Here is a 21,025-nt window from a genome sequence, read left to right on the forward strand (position 1 = left end):
TACCAGAAGGAATCCCAATACCGATATTACATATCTTGTATCCTGCATCGGATCCTCAACATAAGGAAGTAGCAAGTATTCAAGATCCTTAAGTGGTGTATCCTGGAGAGGATCCTAAATCCTGGACAACTCCAATTATGAGATATCTCAAGGAAGGACATATTCCCGAAGACGAAAATCCTAAGGCATTTAGGATGAAGGTATCACGATTCACTATCATAAATAATATTCTATATAAAAAATCTCTTGCAGGGCCATACTTGAGATGCTTGGAGGATCCTGAAGCCAAAGAAGTACTTCAGGATATACATGAAGGGGATTGTGGTAACCATACCGGGGGCAGGTCATTATTTTCGAAAGTGCTGAGGACAGGTTATTATTGGCCAACAATGAGAAAAGATGCTGCAGAATATGCTCGAAGATGTGATGCATGTCAGAGGCATAGTAACATATTGCATCAACCAGCTGAACCACTATATCATGTAGCACCCCCTTGGCCGTTCATGAAATGGGGGATGGATATAGTAGGGAAGTTACCAAAAGCTCCGGGAGGAAAAGTCTTTATGCTGGCAATGACGGATTATTTCTCTAAGTGGGTTGAAGCTGAAGCATTTGTGCAAGTTAGAGACCAAGAAGTAGTATCCTTCATAAAGAGGAATATCCTGACCAGGTTTGGAGTACCAGCTGAAATTATTTGTGATAATGGGTCCCAGTTTATAAGCAAAAGGACTACTGACTTTTGCAAAAGTTGGGGAATCAAGATGATAACGTCTACTCCGGTGCATCCTCAAGCGAATGGGCAAGCTGAGTCTTCAAACAAGATAATAGTGAACAACTTAAAGAAGAGACTTGGAGCCAAAAAAGGAAGATGGGCAGAGGAATTACCCTTTGTGTTATGGGCTGACAGGACAACGGTAAAAAATGCAACCGGCCAAACCCCATTCTCCTTAGTATTCGGAGCAGAAGCAGTAATTCCAACGGAAATGGTGATACCTACTGCAAGATCTATCCTACAGAATCCTGAACAGAATCCTGAAGCCTTATGTCAAGATTTGGATACCATAGACGAAAGAAGAGACGCAGCAAGGCTAAGGATGGCAACATATCAACAAAGAATATCCAGAGCATATAACAAGAATATAAGGACTAGGAGATTTCAAGTGGGTGATTGGGTGCTAAGGAAGGCTTTTCAGAATACTACTAATCCTGCCGATGGCAAGTTAGCTCCAAAATGGGAAGGACCATACGAAGTTGAATCAGAAGCAGGGAAAGGAGCATACAGACTCAAGAATATGGAAGGGGATATGCTACCAAGGTCTTGGAATGCTGTACACTTAAAGCTCTATTTCAAGTAAGAATAGAATTTAATTTCTATCTCAGAATGGTATGTATCCTATCTCTTTTAAATATATATGTTTATTATCTTGAACCCAATACTGACTTAGGCATCGGAGGGGTGTTAGCCGAGCTAACACCCACCTTAGTTTACGATTGTTTTGCAGCATATGCTCCAGGATATGGCTCCAGGATGTGTACTCAGGATAACTCAGAAGATTAGAGGATTGGCCCCCTCTCTCACGTTTAAGGGATACTAATCCCTTCACAGGTTTAAAGGTATTCACCTTTCTCCCGAATTGGGTTTAAACACCCCGCCTGGAGCGCAAGTTATTCAGGGATAGTTCAAGGTGGCGGGACCAGTCCATGTAAAAGTGGCTGACAATTTCGTTACTGTTGGCTATATCCTGAATTCTAAAGGTATATGAGGATTGATCACCCTCTCTCCCAAAAGGGTATTTTCATACTCTCTAAGGTTTAAAGGTTTTCACCTTTCTAAGTCTTGGAGTTTATACACTCCCGCCTGTAGCGCATGAAACTCAGGGTTTATCCCCAGTATACTAAGGGTTCGTTTCAAGATATCAAGGGTTTTGCCCTGGGGTATTTGGAATTCATTCGATTCAATAATATGAATACAGTTGTGTTTCTATGTTAAGTACAGGGGACATACATCATACTATTCTGAGGATGGATTCGAGTTTATAAGTATGCACTGGGGACAAGCTTATAATGAAGAATTGAAATTGATTCACTAAGAATCTCTGGTATGATCTTTCCTTTTTATTTAGACGACTAATAGGTTGTATTTTAATCAGAATATTTTTCAGGGATACATTTATAATATGTTCTGAAAAACATTCAAACAAAACAATTTTCACAAGAGAAATTTATATAAAGCCAAAAAGGGTTATATTATTAACATAGCAAAAGATTATGCTCTTGGCTTCGTCTCAAACCGAGACCCATCCACCAAAAGCATAATTAGTTTCCTAACATATTTACTTAACAAATGAAGGCTTCGTCTTGGAACCCAAGATACCTCCACCTTCACTTGTTAAAAAGCGTTCAAAATAAACCATACTAACTGATGACCAAGGGCTTCGTCCTGAAACTCAGGATCCCTCCACCTTTGGCCATCATATTGTCTGCATGCAGGAAATTAAAATTGTTTAACAGACAAGAAAAGTAAATTGTTCAAGACATCAACCATTAAACCTAAAAAAGTGGGCTCCGGCCTAGGCATCAATATCCATCATCGCCCACTCAGCTGCCCTCACACAGCGGCATCCTCTCCGGCTTTCCCCGGCTTCTCAGCACCAGCATCCTGTCCAACATCCTCACCAGCATCCGCTCCGGCATCCTTCTTGTCTCCAGCCTGATCTGCCACCTCCGCTGACTTGGAAGATTCGCCGGCTTCAGATGGGAGTGGCACAGCTTTGCCTCCAAGCTCCTTCAACTTGGCCACCAAGGATTCAATTGGCCAGGATGGACAAACAAGACCTGTCTCCTTGGCCTCATAAGCCATCTTGATGCGTGCTTGTAACAGGGAGACAATAGCAGAAGTCTTGATTCCTTCCCGGAAATTGATCATGGCCTGATCATGATCCATTTGCATGGTGGCCAATTTGAGCTCGGCATCCTGAGTGACCTTTTTCAGCTTATCCTCATAGTGCCGACTTTTCGCTTCAGCAATGGCACCTTGGTCGGCAACAGTAGTTTCAAGCTGCTTGATCCTGGCTTCATGAAGTGCGACGGTACCACATGCATCATTGTACAAGTGGAGCAAATGCTGGAGGCCCTGTGCACCAATAACAGGTACGAGTTAGAATATATATATATATAGTGACCAAGATATCCTATCAGGATATCCTGTTAGGATATCCGTGCAGGATATATGTGCAGGATATATATGCAGAGTATGCGTCAGGATATTACCTTGTTAAGGAAGGATGTCATTGGCTTTAAGGAATCGGTAAAGCTGAGATCGTCATAGGAGAACCCTCCTGAGCTTGGAGCACTGACCTCAAGGCCCTTCCTCTTTTTCGCTGCGGAAGCACGAGTCCTTGGGTTGGCCTTGGGAGCTGGGAGTGGCTTGGAGCTGGTGGCAGCAGGAGCCTCCTTCTTGACTATGGTTGGAGTTGGATAGCTGTCGAGTTCGTCGAGGTCTAGATAGACTGGAACTTTGCTGGAATCTGCACACAGGGAGTAAAATTCTAAACCTCTCCTAATAATATCAAATAAAAACATGTATGTACAGGATATTTTGCAGGATCCTTACCAGACATGTTTGCGCTTGAAAGAGGGCTTGGAGTTGGTGGAGATGGGTTGAAACTTCTCTCTGCCTCTGGAAGGAGTCTAATGGCGTCTATTCTTCTTTGAGAATCAGCGAGGGGAGGTGCAACTTTCCTGAAATCAGCTGCATACACAACAGAGAAAGTTGGTCAGTTCAGGATATAAAGCAGGATAAGAGGCAGGATTATCTTTAAACCCTAAATCCTACCCTTCTTCAACCATCTCATCGGATAATCCGTTCCCCCAGGGATTGAATCCCTTTTTACAAAGAAATATTTGGATTGCCAACCATCCTCGTTCCTGGTGGCACGAAGTATCAGTGGGTCACCAGAAGTAGAGTAAAACAAGAATCGACAAGAGCCGTGGCATCTAAGTCGGTATGCTAGGGGGAGGTCATGGACAGAAAGATCAGGAATGTGGTTTCTCTTGATTTGGTCAAGAACGGATAAAACACGCTAGAGCATTGGCATGGTTTGGCTGAAAGAGATTTTTGTGATATTGAAGAACTCAGTGATGAAATCTGGAAAGGGGAATTGTAGCCCTAGGGTAAAAGGGAAAGCACTAAAGCATATCCACTCCTTGGAGACCATGTCCGACCGGATTTCCCGGTCAAACGGTCTAAATACGGTCCCTTCCGGGAAGATGCCGGAGGATTTCAAGGCCGACAGATGGGCACTATCGAAGGTACATGCTTCCTTCTCCGGCTCTTGGAGAAGGTTCTGTTGGATGAATGTGGGAGCCGAGTCGCCTGAACTGGACCTCGTTTGCCTAGGCATTTGGTCGCCTGAATTCTTGCCGGAGTAAGATAAAAGATGAATACGAAGATGAGGGAGAGAATATTACCTTTTTCCTTGTCGATTGTGGTTAAAAGAGAGATAAGGACGAGAAGATATAGGGCATGATGAGTAAATATAGGCCGGGTGGTTGAAAGCTGTCACATCAATGGTCTTATCTTTTAATTACCTCGGCCACCGTGAAAAATGTAACCGTTAGTGCAGGATGTCAAACGGTAACATTTTTGGGGACAATTGTTATGGGTGAAATTCTGAGCCCATATCCTGGAAAGTATCTTGATATATATCTTGTTTATATTGTATCTGTTTACATCCGGGATGCTGACTCAGGATATTGGTAACATCCTGAATGGTATCCTCAGGATCACTAACGGATTGAATGCAGGTACGTGGGTTAGAAGCTAGCAACGTTCATGAAGACCTTTTCTACTGAAGACTCGGTCCAAGTCGTTCACAAGAAGCCGTTGAAGCCGCATTACTCGGTCTACAACGTTCACATTGGAATATTCGGAGCATCCCATGTTTATAGGAATTTTAGTTTGTAATTCGTTACTATAAATAGTGGGTATATCAGATCAACTAGGACATCACAATCACACTCTCTACACTCTCAACACTTGCTCTCTCGCAACTTTCACAAATTCGTTGTAACACTTAGCGATCTGATCTATATCCTGCACTGTATCCTGAAGTTTAAAGCAATAAGAAGAACTAGGCAGCTGCGATTGTCAGCTCCCGAGGTTTTATGCCCGCGATCTAGATTGATCAAGGGCTTTCCTCGTACATCTCGTGTCATTTACTTTACCTTTTTGCTCATTGTTTGATCGTAGATACAGCTCAATATCCTGAGCCGTATCCTGAACACTGTTTTTCCAAAGAACCTAACCAGCATATTTTCAACACACTTTTTAGCACACTATCTCACTTAACTAATTTGATCACTTAATTGCTTCGGTAATTTTTGACCAAAACAGTTATCACCATTAATACACCAATTCTATTAGAAATGACAAAACTATTTAAAAGTGTTATGTCCTACACATATTTTACTATGAGTCGCAAAATTATTTAGGGAGTGTTTGGTGTTGCGTTTTCAAAATAGATTATGCGTTTTCAAAATAGATTTTGCGTTTTTAAAACTGCGTTTTGAAAAAGCATGTAGGTACATGCTTCTTCAAAACTGCGTTTTGGAGGCAGATAATCATTTCTTCATCCAAACATTTTTTTAGATTATTTATGTTTTACAAACGCAATAATCAAATAATCACTTCAAAACGTAATCCCAAACACCCTCTTAAAAGTGTTGGGGTCCTACACATTTTGTACCTTACACCAAAACATTGTCTTATTACATATGTGTATATATTAATTCTTAACTTGTAATTTCTTCTTATTTGAACTCTCAACTTATTACATATGTGTATATATTAAACATTTAAATTGTAAATAACGTTAAAAAATTGTAAAGGTATATATTTATATTTATTGAACATCTAATTTACGCCACCTCTCTAGGTTACGCTAAATATGTGCCATCTTCTCTCTGTATTACGTTGAATATACGCCACATCATAAATTTTGCCGGGTAAGACTATGCATAGTGGGCGTTGTTGCCCAACTTTTTTCCCTCAAACACGCCCACCCCCACCTCTCTGGACATTATTGGGCGTTATTGTTCAGAAAAGCCCCTAGGCGTTTTTTAAATCACGCTTTGTGCAAATTTGAATGGCCAATCACATTTAATCTTCTTTTTTTTGGCCAATAGCCTTTTTTGTTGGATTTTTTATTTTTATTTTTATTTAATTCTCTACACTCTTTTAACATAATACCCACATCCCTACTATTAATGCCCCTTTCTGACTATACTGTCACATGACGGAAAACGCCTAAGGGTAGAGACATTATTCACCCTTACCACTACGCATGGTCTAATAGAACCTGTGAAGCGCGACCCTATGTTCCCTCTTTTGTTGCCCTTTTGTTCTTTTCGGGGCCACAAACCAATTTAAGTTCAGCCCAATTAATCCACGAGTTCATCACGTAATGGATTTAAATGAACTACACGCGACTTGCCCCATTTCCACTTCTTTGCCCATTTAAGTTTCTTTGATATTGGTTTCATCACTTCATGTATTATCAACTCCATAAATAAGTGATTAAATTGATTATCAAGAAACTAATCAAGGTTCAAGAATCCATTTAATGGGTCAGGATATACTAGGAAGTTTATTTAGGTAGAAAGGTTAAGAAGTAATTTTGATCATCCATTAAGTAATTAAGGGCTTATATTAAATGGGTTGAATTGATCAAAATCAGAGGCACTTGAGTTTTCATCTAGGGTATTCTAGTCCTCTTACTCAATAATTTATCTCTCTTTCAATTCCTGATCGTTTTTAAAACGTTAATAATTCTTTTATACGACATTATTTTTTTTTTTATAAAAATTGCACCATAAAAACGAGCGTTTTTTATCTTTAAAACGACTATACTATTGCTATACTTTTGAAAAAAAAATCAAAAAATCCAGAGGTGTAAAACGCAATGGACAAAAAACACACACAGAAAAACGTTTTTTTTTTTTTTTTCTAAAACGCAATGGACTATACACACAAAAGAAAGTGTTATTTCTAAAACGCAGTGGACTAAAAACACAAAAGAAAGTGTCTTTTTCTAAAACGCAATTGACAGAAAACACAAAATAAAATGTTCTTTATAAAACACAATGGACAAAAAACACAAAAGAAGAGTTTTTTCTAAAACGCAATTTGAAAACCCAGATCGTGAAAAGCAATGATTGACGAAATTCTTTAGATTTCTTACATAGATCGAAACTGATTTCTTCAACGATTGATGAAATTTGAATGCTAGAAACATTGACCAATGATCGAATCGAACGAATCGAGTGATTCGCTTCAAAATCACGAGGAAAAATGAGAAATTATATAAAATTAAACCGGATTTCTTCAAAAAAAAGTTGAAGAACACATGAAGAAAAGGTTGAAGATGATGGGTTTTGAAAATGGTTGGTTTTGAAGATGCAAACGAAAAGAAAGAGAGAAGATGAGATGTGATTGACTAATATGCTTCTCCCTATGGTTTTCGTTATTATTTGTCACATTTCATCCTATTATTGTTTCTTACGTTTTCTACCTAGATCAAACTTGCTATTTGATCCTCTTCCTTCATTTAATTTCAATTATGACATTCTTTTTTTTTTCTTAGAATCCAAGAACGAAACAATCAATAAATTTAATGAACATTAAAATACATTCACCTTTTTAACTCCTGCTTTTTTTGAACGATCAACGAATTCTTCAAATGGGTTACTGACGAAATTCACCACATCGGGATACATTCGTATCTGAACCGGTGAAAACCCTCACCTAGGGCCGAAGCCTGTGAACACTCGCCCGAAGGCACGACAGTGCGGTGAGGTAAAACCCGCTCAGTTCAAGTATCGAACTAGCGATCTCCACATATTCGCCTAGTCTTCCATCATTACTAGGTGATGCAGAAAATAATGAGGAGAACATGAATTGAACTTGAGTCAGTTACTACTCCACCACCATCCCATTGGCACTCATGCTTTCTTGAAATTGATAAAATATAAAAACAACATGTGAGTTATAAGACACCTTTTAGACTATTTTGGGATAGTGTGCATACTCGGAAAAATATTTAAACAAAATATGTTTTTTTTAAACAAAGAATGGTTTTAAGAAAGAAAAGGAATTATTTTCAATTTCTCAATGGAATGTTTTAAAAGATTAAACCTTTTCGAATTTAGTACATTGTCGAAATTTGTTATGTTCCTCCGGGAATGATCGAATGGTAATGGAGACTTATGGCAGAGTACCTTGGTCGAAACTTTTTTTATAGGGCAGTGCCTTTGTGGCTGTATTTCTATGATTAAGGGGGTTACGGTAGCGACAACTAAGGGTATTGGAGTAGTGACGAAACTCATGAGGTCAACGTGATCCCATCAATATGTTATGTTAGGGTGAGCGGAGTGGGGCGTTAAACACGTCTGTATCGCAGTTTATCGATCGGTAATACTGCTGCCGTCCGTGTTTACCCTTCGGTAATGAAGTGGGGCGGTGAACCTTCACCGATTCGGTGAGAGGGAGGGAGAGGGGGGAGGGGGGGGGGGAGATGGGTGTGTCGCGGGGTCCATTCCTTCTCAACCAATCACACAGTTTTTCCTTTTTAAAAAAATAATAATTTACCTAAACCCCATTAGGTAAACCACCGCCAACGTTTTTGAGTATTAGATAACTTATTTAGGTGAATTGACATGACAATGTGTGATTGGGTGAATTAGGAGTTTACCTATTTGGAATAGGTAAGCACTCCCTTCACCCTTATGTTTGCAGAAATTAGACATATTAAATGTTTGACTTATGATGCATGTCAAAAGTGTGTTTATTTAAAGTTATGTATCCTTGAGCTACATACTTATTTTGTTTTCATGTCAAATTATGCAACTCTTTATTAACTTTATTATGACATGACAGATCTAAACACCTATAATTTCTATTTGTATTGTGCATGCGACTTCTCAATGCTACCGTACCAAGTCCTCTGAACCCACAATGCTGCTATACGTGCTACGCCGCTGAAAATAACCTCGACAAACGCCATGAGATATGATCTTTGTGGAGAGAAACCTGCGGTTACTATGGACAAGAAGAATCCTTCCAAGTTGCAGAAAACAAAGAAACTTCCACTTTTGATGCCATTCAATGCTTTCTTTGCAACTTCATCAGCTTGCATTGTACTAGAGGTTGCTGCCATGATGCTTGTCAATCGCGGCATCATCCTTTTCGCTGCAACGCGCTAAAATAATTATCATAAATGGAGAAAGAAGGTGACAAGATTCAAATTACTTATATTTATACCTAACCATATGGACCCAGACAATTAAAATCGTATTAGTTTGAGTCTATGAACTCTAATATAAATTTTTGAGTTAATTACTGTTTTCGTCCATGCGGTTTGTCAAAAATCACTATTTCAGTCCATTAGTTTAAAAATTGCGATTTCAGTCCCCGTGGTTTCACTTTCGTAACCATTTCAATCCATGTGGTTTCACTTTCGTAACCATTTCAATCCATTTATTCTGGTAGTACAGGGACTGAAATGGTTACAAAAGTAAAACCACAGGGACTGAAATCGTAATTTTTAAACTAATGGACTGAAATAGTGATTTTTGACAAACCACAGGGACGAAAACAATAATTAACTCTAAATTTTTATATTAAAATGGTGATCAGATGTATCTTTCTAACATGCCATAATGGGTTGAGGAAAATAAAGTATAAACTTTTTAGTTGGAAGTGAGCTTAAGGTTTTCTTTTCTATCATTTACAACCTTGGGACCAACTCAAGTTTTTTATTAAAAAATACTCAGATTTTATAAATAAAATTCAAGAAATCTCGTTGATTGGCAAGTTAGCGGACCCTCTAGTCCCCCTTGGTCCCGCTTCTCGAAGAATGCGTTAGAATTGACATAAGTGCTATTATCTCATCACCATTTCCTCCGCCTCCGCCCCACCCAACAACTATAAAAACAAACATAGTTGGCAAACCCACAATGACCCAACCCGTTTTGACCCGAACATGTCTTGGCCCATTACACAACATGGCCCAATTGCTACTCATATATGTAATCTTTATTAAATATATTTTCTCATGAATGGAAAACAAAAAGGCTATGCCGCTATGGAATCCTAAATATCTTAGAGGAGGTTTAACCTTTTGCCAAACTTTGTGTATCCGTCTCAGGGGGAAATATAAGTGAAACATAAATGTTGTCGGCAATAACTTCTTGTTGGAGGGCTTCAGCCAAACCTCTTAGGCCAAACTTAGTAGCAGAATAAACTGCATAACCATAAATGCCCACCTAAAATTGCAAGTGGTTCAAAAAACAAAATCATCTTAGCATCATAACTATAATATATAACTTTTGCATACATTAAGGCTATGAGGTGTGGATGGAGCCCCATGGGGCTTTATCAAATCCACCTAGGATCCACGTCACCTATGGAGCCCCCCTTTAATTTACATGGTGTGGATGGAGCCCCTATTAAACAAAATAAAAAAAAAATTATTTGATTGGTTTAGAACTAGTGGACCCCACCTGAATATGTGCATATGGGCGCTACCGGGTGTTACCATGATGGAGCCCCATATGGGTGTGGTGATAAAGCCCTTATGGGCGCTATAGCTGATGATGTGGCGGGGATAGAGCCCTATGGAGCCCCCACACCTCATAGCCTAAGTGCAAGGAAAGTTGTTCCCTTTTGAGCAAATTTAAGGTCGTTTTGAGCTGTCGAAGTGACAGAGCTAGAACATTAACTCAGGGGTATTCCAAGAAAGTTTTTTTTCACCGTGCAATCATACAATATTAAAAAAACGACAATAAATAAATAAAGTAAAACAAATATCTAATAGATTTGTCTTCTTCTTTTTTTCATAGCATATAAACTGATTTGGTTGGGCTAACATATAACATTATAACTGGGCTTTAATAACAATTGGTTGAGTTTATTATATACAATCTTCATTAATGAATGCTTACTCTTCATAACTGGGCTTTAATAAACTGATTTGGGCTTATTATTTACAACTGCAATTTGGGCTTACAATTTTTTAGGGGTGTCCTCGTAGTTGTTTAGGGTGTCATTTGTATAAAAATCGAAAAAAAAGATTTTACACTACCGGTACAAAGTTGAGCCATAGCCCGTACTACGGCTAGTTACTCGACAGGTCCACTCCTGGCTCATGGGCGGACTGCGGACCCACCCTTTAGGTACATGTGACCTCAAGAAGATTTTTGTGTTAAGTCAGTAGTCAATAATTTGTTAATCGTGTACGGAATAAAAAGGTTAGTATAAATTAAGTAAAATGATGCTAATTAATTTTTTTAGTATGTTTGTAAGTGTCTGTCTCTCATACTTTGATGTTAACTTTTGTCACAGTGACATAGTCATCACTTTAGCCGTTGTTATTTGTTTCAATGTATTTTTATTTAGTAGACAATGCTATTTAATTACTAATATCATACTGTTAAATTTTTTTCAAGCCTACTTAATAGGCTATGTAATCAGTAAATGTATTAGAAATTGATTTTTTATTGGTTTAACTTTATAAAGATTTTTAAAACTGTGTTACATGAATTAAACTAATTTCTATCCTATAATAATATTCATTTATGATATGACATTTCTGATTTCTATACTTAGGAGTTAGCAATTTGTCTACAAGACTACAAGTTTTGATGTGTACAATGTTTAGGCAAATAAGAGTTATTACGTTCATCTGATGATTTAAAATTATATTCAAAGAATTTAGTAATATAATTCTAAATATGTTTTGTCATTTAAAAATTTAATAACTTGTATATTTAATTATACCAATAAAAAAGCAAACCTTTAATTACTCTAATCCAGTTCATTCAGTTGGACTCACTTGTTCTGATTCGTCACCTAACCTGACTCGTCCATTTTACCAGCCTTAAAAAAATCCCGAATGTTCGGTTAGACCACCCGTACTGGGATGGGGTGGGGGGTTGGGCGTTTTACCCCAAAAAAACGCCCCACGCCCGTCCCCTGGGCGTTTTTTTTTAAAAAAATTGTCCAGAGTGTTCTTTTTTCCACGCCTGTTGTTCAATTGTTTGGCCAATGACAGGTATTCTTCTTTTTGTTTGGCCAATACATTTTTTGATGGTTTTTTTTTATTTAATTCTATTACAACCCTTTTAACATAATGTCACACAATGCTCACATCTCCACTACACCCATTTTAGAAAAACGCCCCATAATGCCCATTGCTAACTGGACTGTCACATGACGCAAAACGCCCAAAGGTGACGCATACTCGAAAGTAAGAATACTCGAAAGACACGCAATACCTGACCGGCCTGCGATGACATGAAAGCGATTGAAACCGGTTTTCTGTCACTTCTATTCTTCATTCCAGGCAATGCAGCCTTAACTAAATTAACGGTCCCAATAAAGTTCACATTAATCATGCTTCTAATATCCTTCATCTCCTGATTTACTATCTCTTGAGCTACAAACACACCTTGGTTACAAACCAAAACATCAATCGGGCCAACACTTTTAACCGCTTCTTTAACCGCTTCAAAGTCGCATACATCCGCGCTCACGATGTCCACTTCTACACCGGTGGAGAGTGTAGGAACCGTTCGCATAAATTAAATAAAATAAACAAATTTTATTACTGATTACAATACAAAGAAAGCAGAAAAAGAAACAATACTATTACAACTGAAAAAACCAAAATACAAGAAAGGTGTAGAAGCAGAATTTGACTGAGGCACGTGTTCAACACGCTTCCCTTAAAACAAATTCCGAGTCTCCCAAGAGTACTCGTTTTGTTTCCCAGGGTACAACAGCCGGAGCAGCGTACTGCCGGAGAAAGCCTACAACCCGAAGGCTACCTTGAAGAATACTGGAGAAGATCTTAATTTTTGTAAAGAGAAAGTTGATTGCTGTTGTTGTTGCTGGTGTCCTTCTGAAGTGGGTATGGAGCTGTATTTATACAGCTCCTAGGTTGAAACAGTCAAAATGAATTAAATGAGAGGTTTAAATTGCATTAAACGTCTTCAATGCAATTTAATACGTCATTTAATTCTCAGTCAAAGCCTATTAACTCGTCAGTTACGAAGCTGGACTGAAACTGCCCTGTCATTCAATGCTGGAAGCTTTTGCGCGCGCGCGCGGTGCGCCATGCGGCGTGCGGCCTCTTGGCTCACTGCCATGCGGCGTGCGGCCTCTTGGCTCACTGCCGTGCGGCGTGCGGCCTCTTGGCTCACTGCCGTGCGGCGTGCGGCCTCTTGGCTCACTGCCATGCGGCGTGCGGCCTCTTGGCTCACTGTCGTGCGCGGTGCGGCTCAAGTCCGTCCATGCGCCGTGCGGCGGTGCGGCGTGCGCCACGTCACCTGTGAGTCTATACGCTCGCGGCGATGCGAGCGTGCGAAGTGCAAAGTGCGCCATCAAAGCGCCACATTGCGCCTCATCGCCCACGCCACGCGCGCGCGCGCGCGTGTGCGAGTGCGAGTGCGAGTTAGGGTGCTCCGCACCCTTCGCGAGGACACTAGTGAGTGCTTCCATGAAACAATAAGGATGGAGAGTTCCACCTTAAATACCCATTTAAGTTCCATCCCTCCTCCTATGTGGGACAAGGTGCTACTTTCCCTTTAGTTTCAACATTGAATGTTCCAAACACCCAACTTTGAGCATCGATATCTCATTCATCTTAGCTCGGTTTTGGACGTGGTTTAGTTCGTTGCGAAGCTCTTCCAACATAGAACACAAACCCACAAATAAATACATAAAACCCGCTCATTTTATTATATTTATTTCTAGTCCAAAATAGGAAAAAATCATTTTCCTATATTTGTGAAAAATGCTATTTTCACTTATTTTCCAACAATCCCCCACATGAAAAATGCTATTTTCATCAAATTTCCAACAATCCCCCACATGTATGGAAATGGATCTTTTCCTTACACTTTTCAACGATAAACTTCGACAGTTGAGTATTGCAAGATAGGTAGGTTGAAGCCTTTGAACCTTCTTTTGTGAAGCGCACTTAGCTTACTAGCGGTGTGTAGACGCGATGTCCTTGAACATACCCCCATTTGTGTAAACGACAATACACTTCACACAATACTCTCCCTGGTTTGGCCAACTCCTCATTGTCGTGTCCTATTATGGTCCTGGAACACTAGCCTGGTTCTGCGAGAGCTCTAGGATTTGCGCACCCCACAAATCCATTTGAAGCGACCCCACTTCTCTCTAACATAGGTGATTCCCATGAATCATTAAAAGCATCATGGTTATTTGATTTCCCGAAATCATTAACCTTAATATGCTTAACCTCACTTCATATCACTGATTGGAATGGACTAGGAAGTATATGTAACTCCCTTTTATTTAGTTTGGGGTACTCCCCCACAGTGACTCCGTTCTGGTAATATGATTAAGTTGTCCTATTGAACTTAGATCTTGGGATCTCCAGTCAACTAAGTTAGGTTTCCCTCATATTCCCATTAACCACGGGCTTTAGTCCCATTCCTCTTGACGACGTTTCTACTAACTCTCTGCTTAAGCCTTTTGTAAACGGGTCCGCAATGTTATCCGCTGATCTCACATAATCAATTGTGATAACACCCGTTGAGAGTAGTTGTCGTATCGTGTTATGTCTACGTCGCATATGCCTTGATCTGCCATTGTACATCAAGCTTTGAGCTCTACCAATCGCTGATTGGCTATCACAATGTACACATATGGCTGGCAAAGGCTTTGGCCATCTTGGAATATCTTCCACGAATTGACGTAGCCATTCCGCCTCCTCGCCTGACTTATCCAAGGCGATAAATTCAGATTCCATTGTGGATCTCGCTATGACTGTTTGCTTAGAAGACTTCCAAGCAATAGCAGCTCCTCCAAGTGTAAACACGTAACCACTTGTTGATTTGGAATCTTTATTATCCGATATCCAGTTTGCATCAGTGTATCCTTCGATCACTGCTGGTTGTCGGGTATAATGCAGTCCATAGTCTCTTGTGTATCGTATGTATCTAAGCACCCTCGTGATAGCCTTCCAATGATCCGCGCACGGATTGCTGGTGTATCTACTTAGCCTACTCACCGCGTAAGCCAAGTCGGGTCTAGTACATGTCATTAGATACATTAGACTGCCAATAATTCTTGAATACTCTAATTGAGCAACTCCATCTCCTTTATTCTTCTTGAGATGTTGGGAGGTATCAACTGGAGTTCGAGCGACACTCGTATCTCCCGAGTTGAATTTTTCAAGAATTTTATCCACATAGTGAGATTGACTTAAGACAAGACCTTCTTGGGTTCTTATGATCTTTACTCCAAGAATCACATCCGCTAAACCCATGTCTTTCATGTCAAATCTCGCTTTCAACATGCTTTTAGTAGCTTTGATAATTTTATCATTACTCCCAATGATAAGCATATCGTCTACATAAAGGCATAAGATGACATAACCTTCCTTTGTGTCTTTGAAATAAACACATTTGTCGCACTCATTTATTTTGAAACCATTGTCAATCATGACATGATCAAACTTTTGGTGCCATTGTTTTGGTGCTTGCTTCAAGCCATACAAAGACTTGACGAGTTTACATACTTTACCCTCTTGACCTGGGGCGGAGAAACCTTCAGGTTGCTCCATGTAAATTTCTTCTTCTAAATCGCCATTTAGAAATGCGGTTTTAACGTCCATTTGGTGAACTTCCAAATTTCTTAAAGCCGCTATAGCAAGAACCAATCTAATCGAGGTTATGCGCGTCACAGGCGAGTAGGTATCAAAGTAATCTAGACCTTCCTTTTGTCTAAATCCTTTAATCACCAACCTAGCCTTGTACTTATCAATACTTCCATCAGTTTTCATCTTCCTTTTGAATATCCAACGATATCCAAGTGGTTTGCAACCAGGTGGAAGATCTACTAACTCCCAAGTATGATTTTGCAATATAGAATCTATTTCATTTCTTATTGCTTCTTTCCATTGAGGTCCTTCTGAAGAGGAGACCGCTTCGCGATATGTATTGGGCTCGCCCTCAACCATATAGCTAACGAAGTCTGGACCGAAGGATTTTTCAACCCTTGGCCTTTTACTTCGCCTATGATCGGTTTCTTCAACCTCAGGTTGTTCATGTGTCTTATCATGAACCACCTCATCAACTGGTGTTGATGAACTTTCACCTACTTCAAAATTAGGTGTTGATGACGTTGCATGTGTTTGTCTTCTCAAAGGAAACACATTTTCAAAGTAAGACACAACGTTAGAATTCACCTCCATAATAGTGTTTACGTGTACATCAGGATTCTTGGACTCATGTACAAGAAAGCGATGTGCACTACTTTGATGTGCATACCCAATAAATATGCAATCAACAGTTTTGGGTCCTATCCTAAGAGCCTTAGGAGGTGGTACAGTCACCTTTGCTAGGCACCCCCACACTTTCAAGTATTTGTATGAAGGTTTCTTCCTTTTCCATAACTCATATGGAGTTTCGTCTCTCTTTTTGAGTGGTATCCTGTTCAAAAGATAGTTAGCCGAGAGAATGGCTTCCCCCCACAGTTCGTGGCTCACCCCAGAACTTATCAACATGGCGTTCATCATTTCTTTCAATGTGCGGTTCTTTCGTTCCGCCACGCCATTTGATTGTGGAGAGTAAGGAGGTGTACACTCATGTACAATGCCACTTTTTGCGCATAACTCGGCAAAAGGTGCAACATATTCGCCTCCTCGATCGCTTCGCAAAGCTTTTATCTTCTTTTGAAGTTGATTCTCAACTTCATTTTTATACAAGATAAATTTAGTTATTGCTTCATCTTTACTTTTTAGTAAATATACATAGCAATATTTAGTACTATCGTCAATAAACGTGATGAAGTACTTATTTCCACCTCTTGTGGGTACCACTTTTAAATCACAAATATCAGTGTGAATTAAATCAAGGGGTTCGGTTATTCGTTCAACCGATTTCGATGATGTTCTTGTAAGTTTGGATTCAACGCATGTTTCACATTTATAGTGTGAATCAATATGGAATGTTGGTATACAATTTAAATTGATTAAACGGCGTATTGAATTAAAATTTACGTGACCTAATCTACCATGCCATTTATTCGATTCAGAAAACTCAAGCATATAAGTAGAAGTAGTAGCAATTTTATTCATGTTCTTGACAGCCATTACATTCAATTTGAACATTCCATTTTGGGCATAACCCTTGCCTACATACGTTCCTCGTTTAGTTAGTACAAATTGATCGCTCTCAAAAACTAAACGAAATCCAAACTTGTTAAGCAACCATCCCGAGACTAGATTCTTGCGCAAGTCTGGGACATACAACACGTTGCTTAGAGTGAGCTCCTTCCCTGAAGTCCACTTCAAGATCACCGTTCCTTCACCCATGATGTCAGCGGTGGCTGCATTTCCCATATACAGCTTCTCTTCTCCAGAAAGCGCCTTGAAGGTGGTAAAGAGACTTTTGTCTGCACAAACGTGACGGGTCGCACCCGTATCAACCCACCAACCTTTTGGAGTATTGGTCACCGTATTGACCTCATCCATCATTGCGCTTTTGTCGGAAATCATTGCCACCAAAGGCATTCCGTCTTCATTCACCATGTGCGCACGCTCACGCTTTGGTTTCTTGCATTGGTTAGCCCGATGCCCCGGCTCGTCACAGTTGTAACAAGTCCCTTGGAACGTTTGAGGTTTCTTTTTCACAACCCCTTTCTTCGGTCCAAGGTTGCTAGCCTTTGCTTTCCCTTTCCCTTTGTCCTTTTTCCCCTTGCTCTTCGCGCCCTTAGAGGATTGCCCATGCTCAACCAGATTTGCGCTAGCACTAGTCTGCGCAATGCTGCCTTTTAGGGCGATTCTATTGTCCTCTTCAATCCGAAGACGAACAATAAGATCCTCTATAGTCATCTCCTTTCGTTTGTGTTTAAGATAATTCTTAAAATCAACCCAACTAGGAGGTAACTTTTCAATCATCGCTGCCACTTGGAATGTCTCGCTTAGTGTCATGCCTTCCGCTGAGATGTCATGAAGTATAATTTGGAATTCTTGGACTTGATTCATAACTGTTTTAGAATCAACCATTTTGAAATCCAAAAAACGGGCTACCACAAATTTCTTTGTGCCAGCATCCTCCGTTTTGTACTTCTTGTCTAATGCATCCCAAAGGTCTTTGGAAGTCTTGACGTTGTAGTAAACATTATACAACGCATCCGACAACCCGTTTAACACATAGCCTCGACAAATAAAATCCGAGTGCTTCCAAGCCTCTACCGCGCTCAGAGCCTGAGCGCTGGTCTCCCCTTCCGCAGGTTGGGGAGCGGATTCAGTTAAGAACCTCGCAAGGTTCATGGTGGTCAGGTAGAAGAACATCTTCTGCTGCCACCTCTTAAAGTGTTGACCCGAAAACTTCTCGGGTCGTTCAGCGTGATTGGCCACTGTGGACGCTCCCACAGTGGTGGCGTTAAGGGGGTTTCCCGTCACAACATTTGTGGTGTTGTTGACGTTGACAGTTTCGTTCGACATGCTGAAAATTAAAAATTTAAAGTTTAGTCCAAAAAATTCCGAGTTACGCAAAAATCAGAAGTAAACTATTAAATTTTAATTTACCACAAATTACTGTTTTGGCTTCTAAGTCCAACTTTGAAGACCAAAAAACAGAAATTTTATAATTTTTAGAACTTACTGATTGGCTTCTAAGTCCAACTTTGAAGACCAAATCAGAAAGTTTTAGCAAATTTAGGACAAGTTCGAATGTAACCAAAAATAGTTTTCAACCAAAGTCGCTCCTTTGAAGATGAAAACTAAAAAAAATCTGTTTTTAAAACACAAACTGAGTGAAATCAAAACTGGTTTGAATCACAAACAGAAAGGTTTTGATTACACGAACGGTTTTAAAAATTTGTTTTAAGATTGTAGGAACCGTTCGCATAAATTAAATAAAATAAACAAATTTTATTACTGATTACAATACAAAGAAAGCAGAAAAAGAAACAATACTATTACAACTGAAAAAACCAAAATACAAGAAAGGTGTAGAAGCAGAATTTGACTGAGGCACGTGTTCAACACGCTTCCCTTAAAACAAATTCCGAGTCTCCCAAGAGTACTCGTTTTGTTTCCCAGGGTACAACAGCCGGAGCAGCGTACTGCCGGAGAAAGCCTACAACCCGAAGGCTACCTTGAAGAATACTGGAGAAGATCTTAATTTTTGTAAAGAGAAAGTTGATTGCTGTTGTTGTTGCTGGTGTCCTTCTGAAGTGGGTATGGAGCTGTATTTATACAGCTCCTAGGTTGAAACAGTCAAAATGAATTAAATGAGAGGTTTAAATTGCATTAAACGTCTTCAATGCAATTTAATACGTCATTTAATTCTCAGTCAAAGCCTATTAACTCGTCAGTTACGAAGCTGGACTGAAACTGCCCTGTCATTCAATGCTGGAAGCTTTTGCGCGCGCGCGCGGTGCGCCATGCGGCGTGCGGCCTCTTGGCTCACTGCCATGCGGCGTGCGGCCTCTTGGCTCACTGCCGTGCGGCGTGCGGCCTCTTGGCTCACTGCCGTGCGGCGTGCGGCCTCTTGGCTCACTGCCATGCGGCGTGCGGCCTCTTGGCTCACTGTCGTGCGCGGTGCGGCTCAAGTCCGTCCATGCGCCGTGCGGCGGTGCGGCGTGCGCCACGTCACCTGTGAGTCTATACGTGCGCGCCACACAGTCGCGCCGTATTGGCTCACTCTGGTGCCCCGCACACGGCACAGTAGGACCCATGCACCATGCGCCAACCGCGCGCCTCGTGTACCCGCGCGCGCATGACTGCCACGTCATGCGCCGCATCACCTACCACTTGGTCCTTGCAACCCTTGTGCTTCACCACGCGCGCGCGGTCAAAAATACAAAGGCGGCTCTCAAGCGGCTCGCGGCGATGCGAGCGTGCGAAGTGCAAAGTGCGCCATCAAAGCGCCACATTGCGCCTCATCGCCCACGCCACGCGCGCGCGCGCGCGTGTGCGAGTGCGAGTGCGAGTTAGGGTGCTCCGCACCCTTCGCGAGGACACTAGTGAGTGCTTCCATGAAACAATAAGGATGGAGAGTTCCACCTTAAATACCCATTTAAGTTCCATCCCTCCTCCTATGTGGGACAAGGTGCTACTTTCCCTTTAGTTTCAACATTGAATGTTCCAAACACCCAACTTTGAGCATCGATATCTCATTCATCTTAGCTCGGTTTTGGACGTGGTTTAGTTCGTTGCGAAGCTCTTCCAACATAGAACACAAACCCACAAATAAATACATAAAACCCGCTCATTTTATTATATTTATTTCTAGTCCAAAATAGGAAAAAATCATTTTCCTATATTTGTGAAAAATGCTATTTTCACTTATTTTCCAACAGAGAGTTGGATAGAGTTCTTGGCTTCCTCGAGCTTGTTGAGGTCGCGTGCTAAGATGGTGACACGGGCGCCTTCAGCGGCAGCCTGCCTAGCTAAAGCTAGGCCGATGCCGCTGGACCCGCCTGTGATAAGCACGTGGCGGGATTTGATTGGGATTTTGATGGGGTGAGGGCGGACAATGAGTTTAAGAAAGAGAATGAAGAATATTGGGAGAACGAAGAGAGCAAGAAATGAGAGATGGAAGTATGCCATTGATGTTGGGAGGACTAAGGAGAGCAAATATATAAGAGATATTTGAAAAGATGAAAACTACAATTAAGGGGGCAAGATAGATATGGACTAGACTTTTCTAGTTTACACTATAAGGTATGGAGCGGCATGAAGTGTTATGCGGCAGTCACGTTAGGAGAAAGGGATTTCCCTTTCAATCCCTAAAAGTGCGGGGTGGAAGGGGGCGTTGAAGGGCCCCACCTTTTCTTTTATTGTTTATAAAAATAAAATAAGAAATAAACAATCTCCAAACACAATCCACCACTCATCGCGTGCCACATCACCGCCCGAAAGAGCCCCCATGCCGGTGAAGAATCCCCCACGCCCTATACAGGGCGGTGTGCTCGGCGTGG

General features: G+C 40.7%; 2 protein-coding genes across 2 annotated transcripts; both read right to left on the reverse strand.

The window, feature by feature from the left end:
• Positions 1-2,170: 2,170 nt before the first annotated feature.
• On the reverse strand, positions 2,171-3,854 carry LOC118484202. Its single transcript, XM_035980197.1, has 5 exons — positions 3,836-3,854; positions 3,614-3,751; positions 3,271-3,527; positions 2,984-3,133; positions 2,171-2,182 (listed from the first exon to the last, which is right to left on the reverse strand). Exons 1-5 carry the CDS (start codon positions 3,852-3,854, stop codon positions 2,171-2,173), a joined length of 576 nt encoding a protein of 191 aa, XP_035836090.1.
• A 5,015-nt stretch (positions 3,855-8,869) lies between these two features.
• LOC110891363 (3-dehydrosphinganine reductase TSC10A) lies at positions 8,870-20,724 on the reverse strand. Its single transcript, XM_022139056.2, has 4 exons — positions 20,410-20,724; positions 12,334-12,619; positions 10,176-10,323; positions 8,870-9,247 (listed from the first exon to the last, which is right to left on the reverse strand). Exons 1-4 carry the CDS (start codon positions 20,652-20,654, stop codon positions 8,955-8,957), a joined length of 972 nt encoding a protein of 323 aa, XP_021994748.1. The 5' UTR covers positions 20,655-20,724; the 3' UTR covers positions 8,870-8,954.
• Positions 20,725-21,025: the final 301 nt, after the last annotated feature.

This window comes from Helianthus annuus, chromosome 11 (assembly GCF_002127325.2).
Source record: "Helianthus annuus cultivar XRQ/B chromosome 11, HanXRQr2.0-SUNRISE, whole genome shotgun sequence".
Lineage (NCBI taxonomy): Eukaryota > Viridiplantae > Streptophyta > Magnoliopsida > Asterales > Asteraceae > Helianthus > Helianthus annuus.

What these genes read in the sequence shown, in the direction of transcription:
- LOC118484202 (XM_035980197.1), bottom strand. An exon ending in TTCAAGCGCAAACATGTCTG is followed by an intron (nt 3,528 to 3,613) that starts GTAAGGATCCTG and finishes CCCTGTGTGCAG; the next exon opens with ATTCCAGCAAAGTTCCAGTC. An exon ending in TGACATCCTTCCTTAACAAG is followed by an intron (nt 3,134 to 3,270) that starts GTAATATCCTGA and finishes ATTGGTGCACAG; the next exon opens with GGCCTCCAGCATTTGCTCCA.
- LOC110891363 (XM_022139056.2), bottom strand. Translation starts at nt 20,654, where the DNA reads ATGGCATACTTCCATCTCTCATTTCTTGCTCTCTTCGTTCTCCCAATA. An exon ending in TGTCATCGCAGGCCGGTCAG is followed by an intron (nt 10,324 to 12,333) that starts GTATTGCGTGTC and finishes TTGCAATTTTAG; the next exon opens with GTGGGCATTTATGGTTATGC. An exon ending in TACACAAAGTTTGGCAAAAG is followed by an intron (nt 9,248 to 10,175) that starts GTTAAACCTCCT and finishes AGCGCGTTGCAG; the next exon opens with CGAAAAGGATGATGCCGCGA.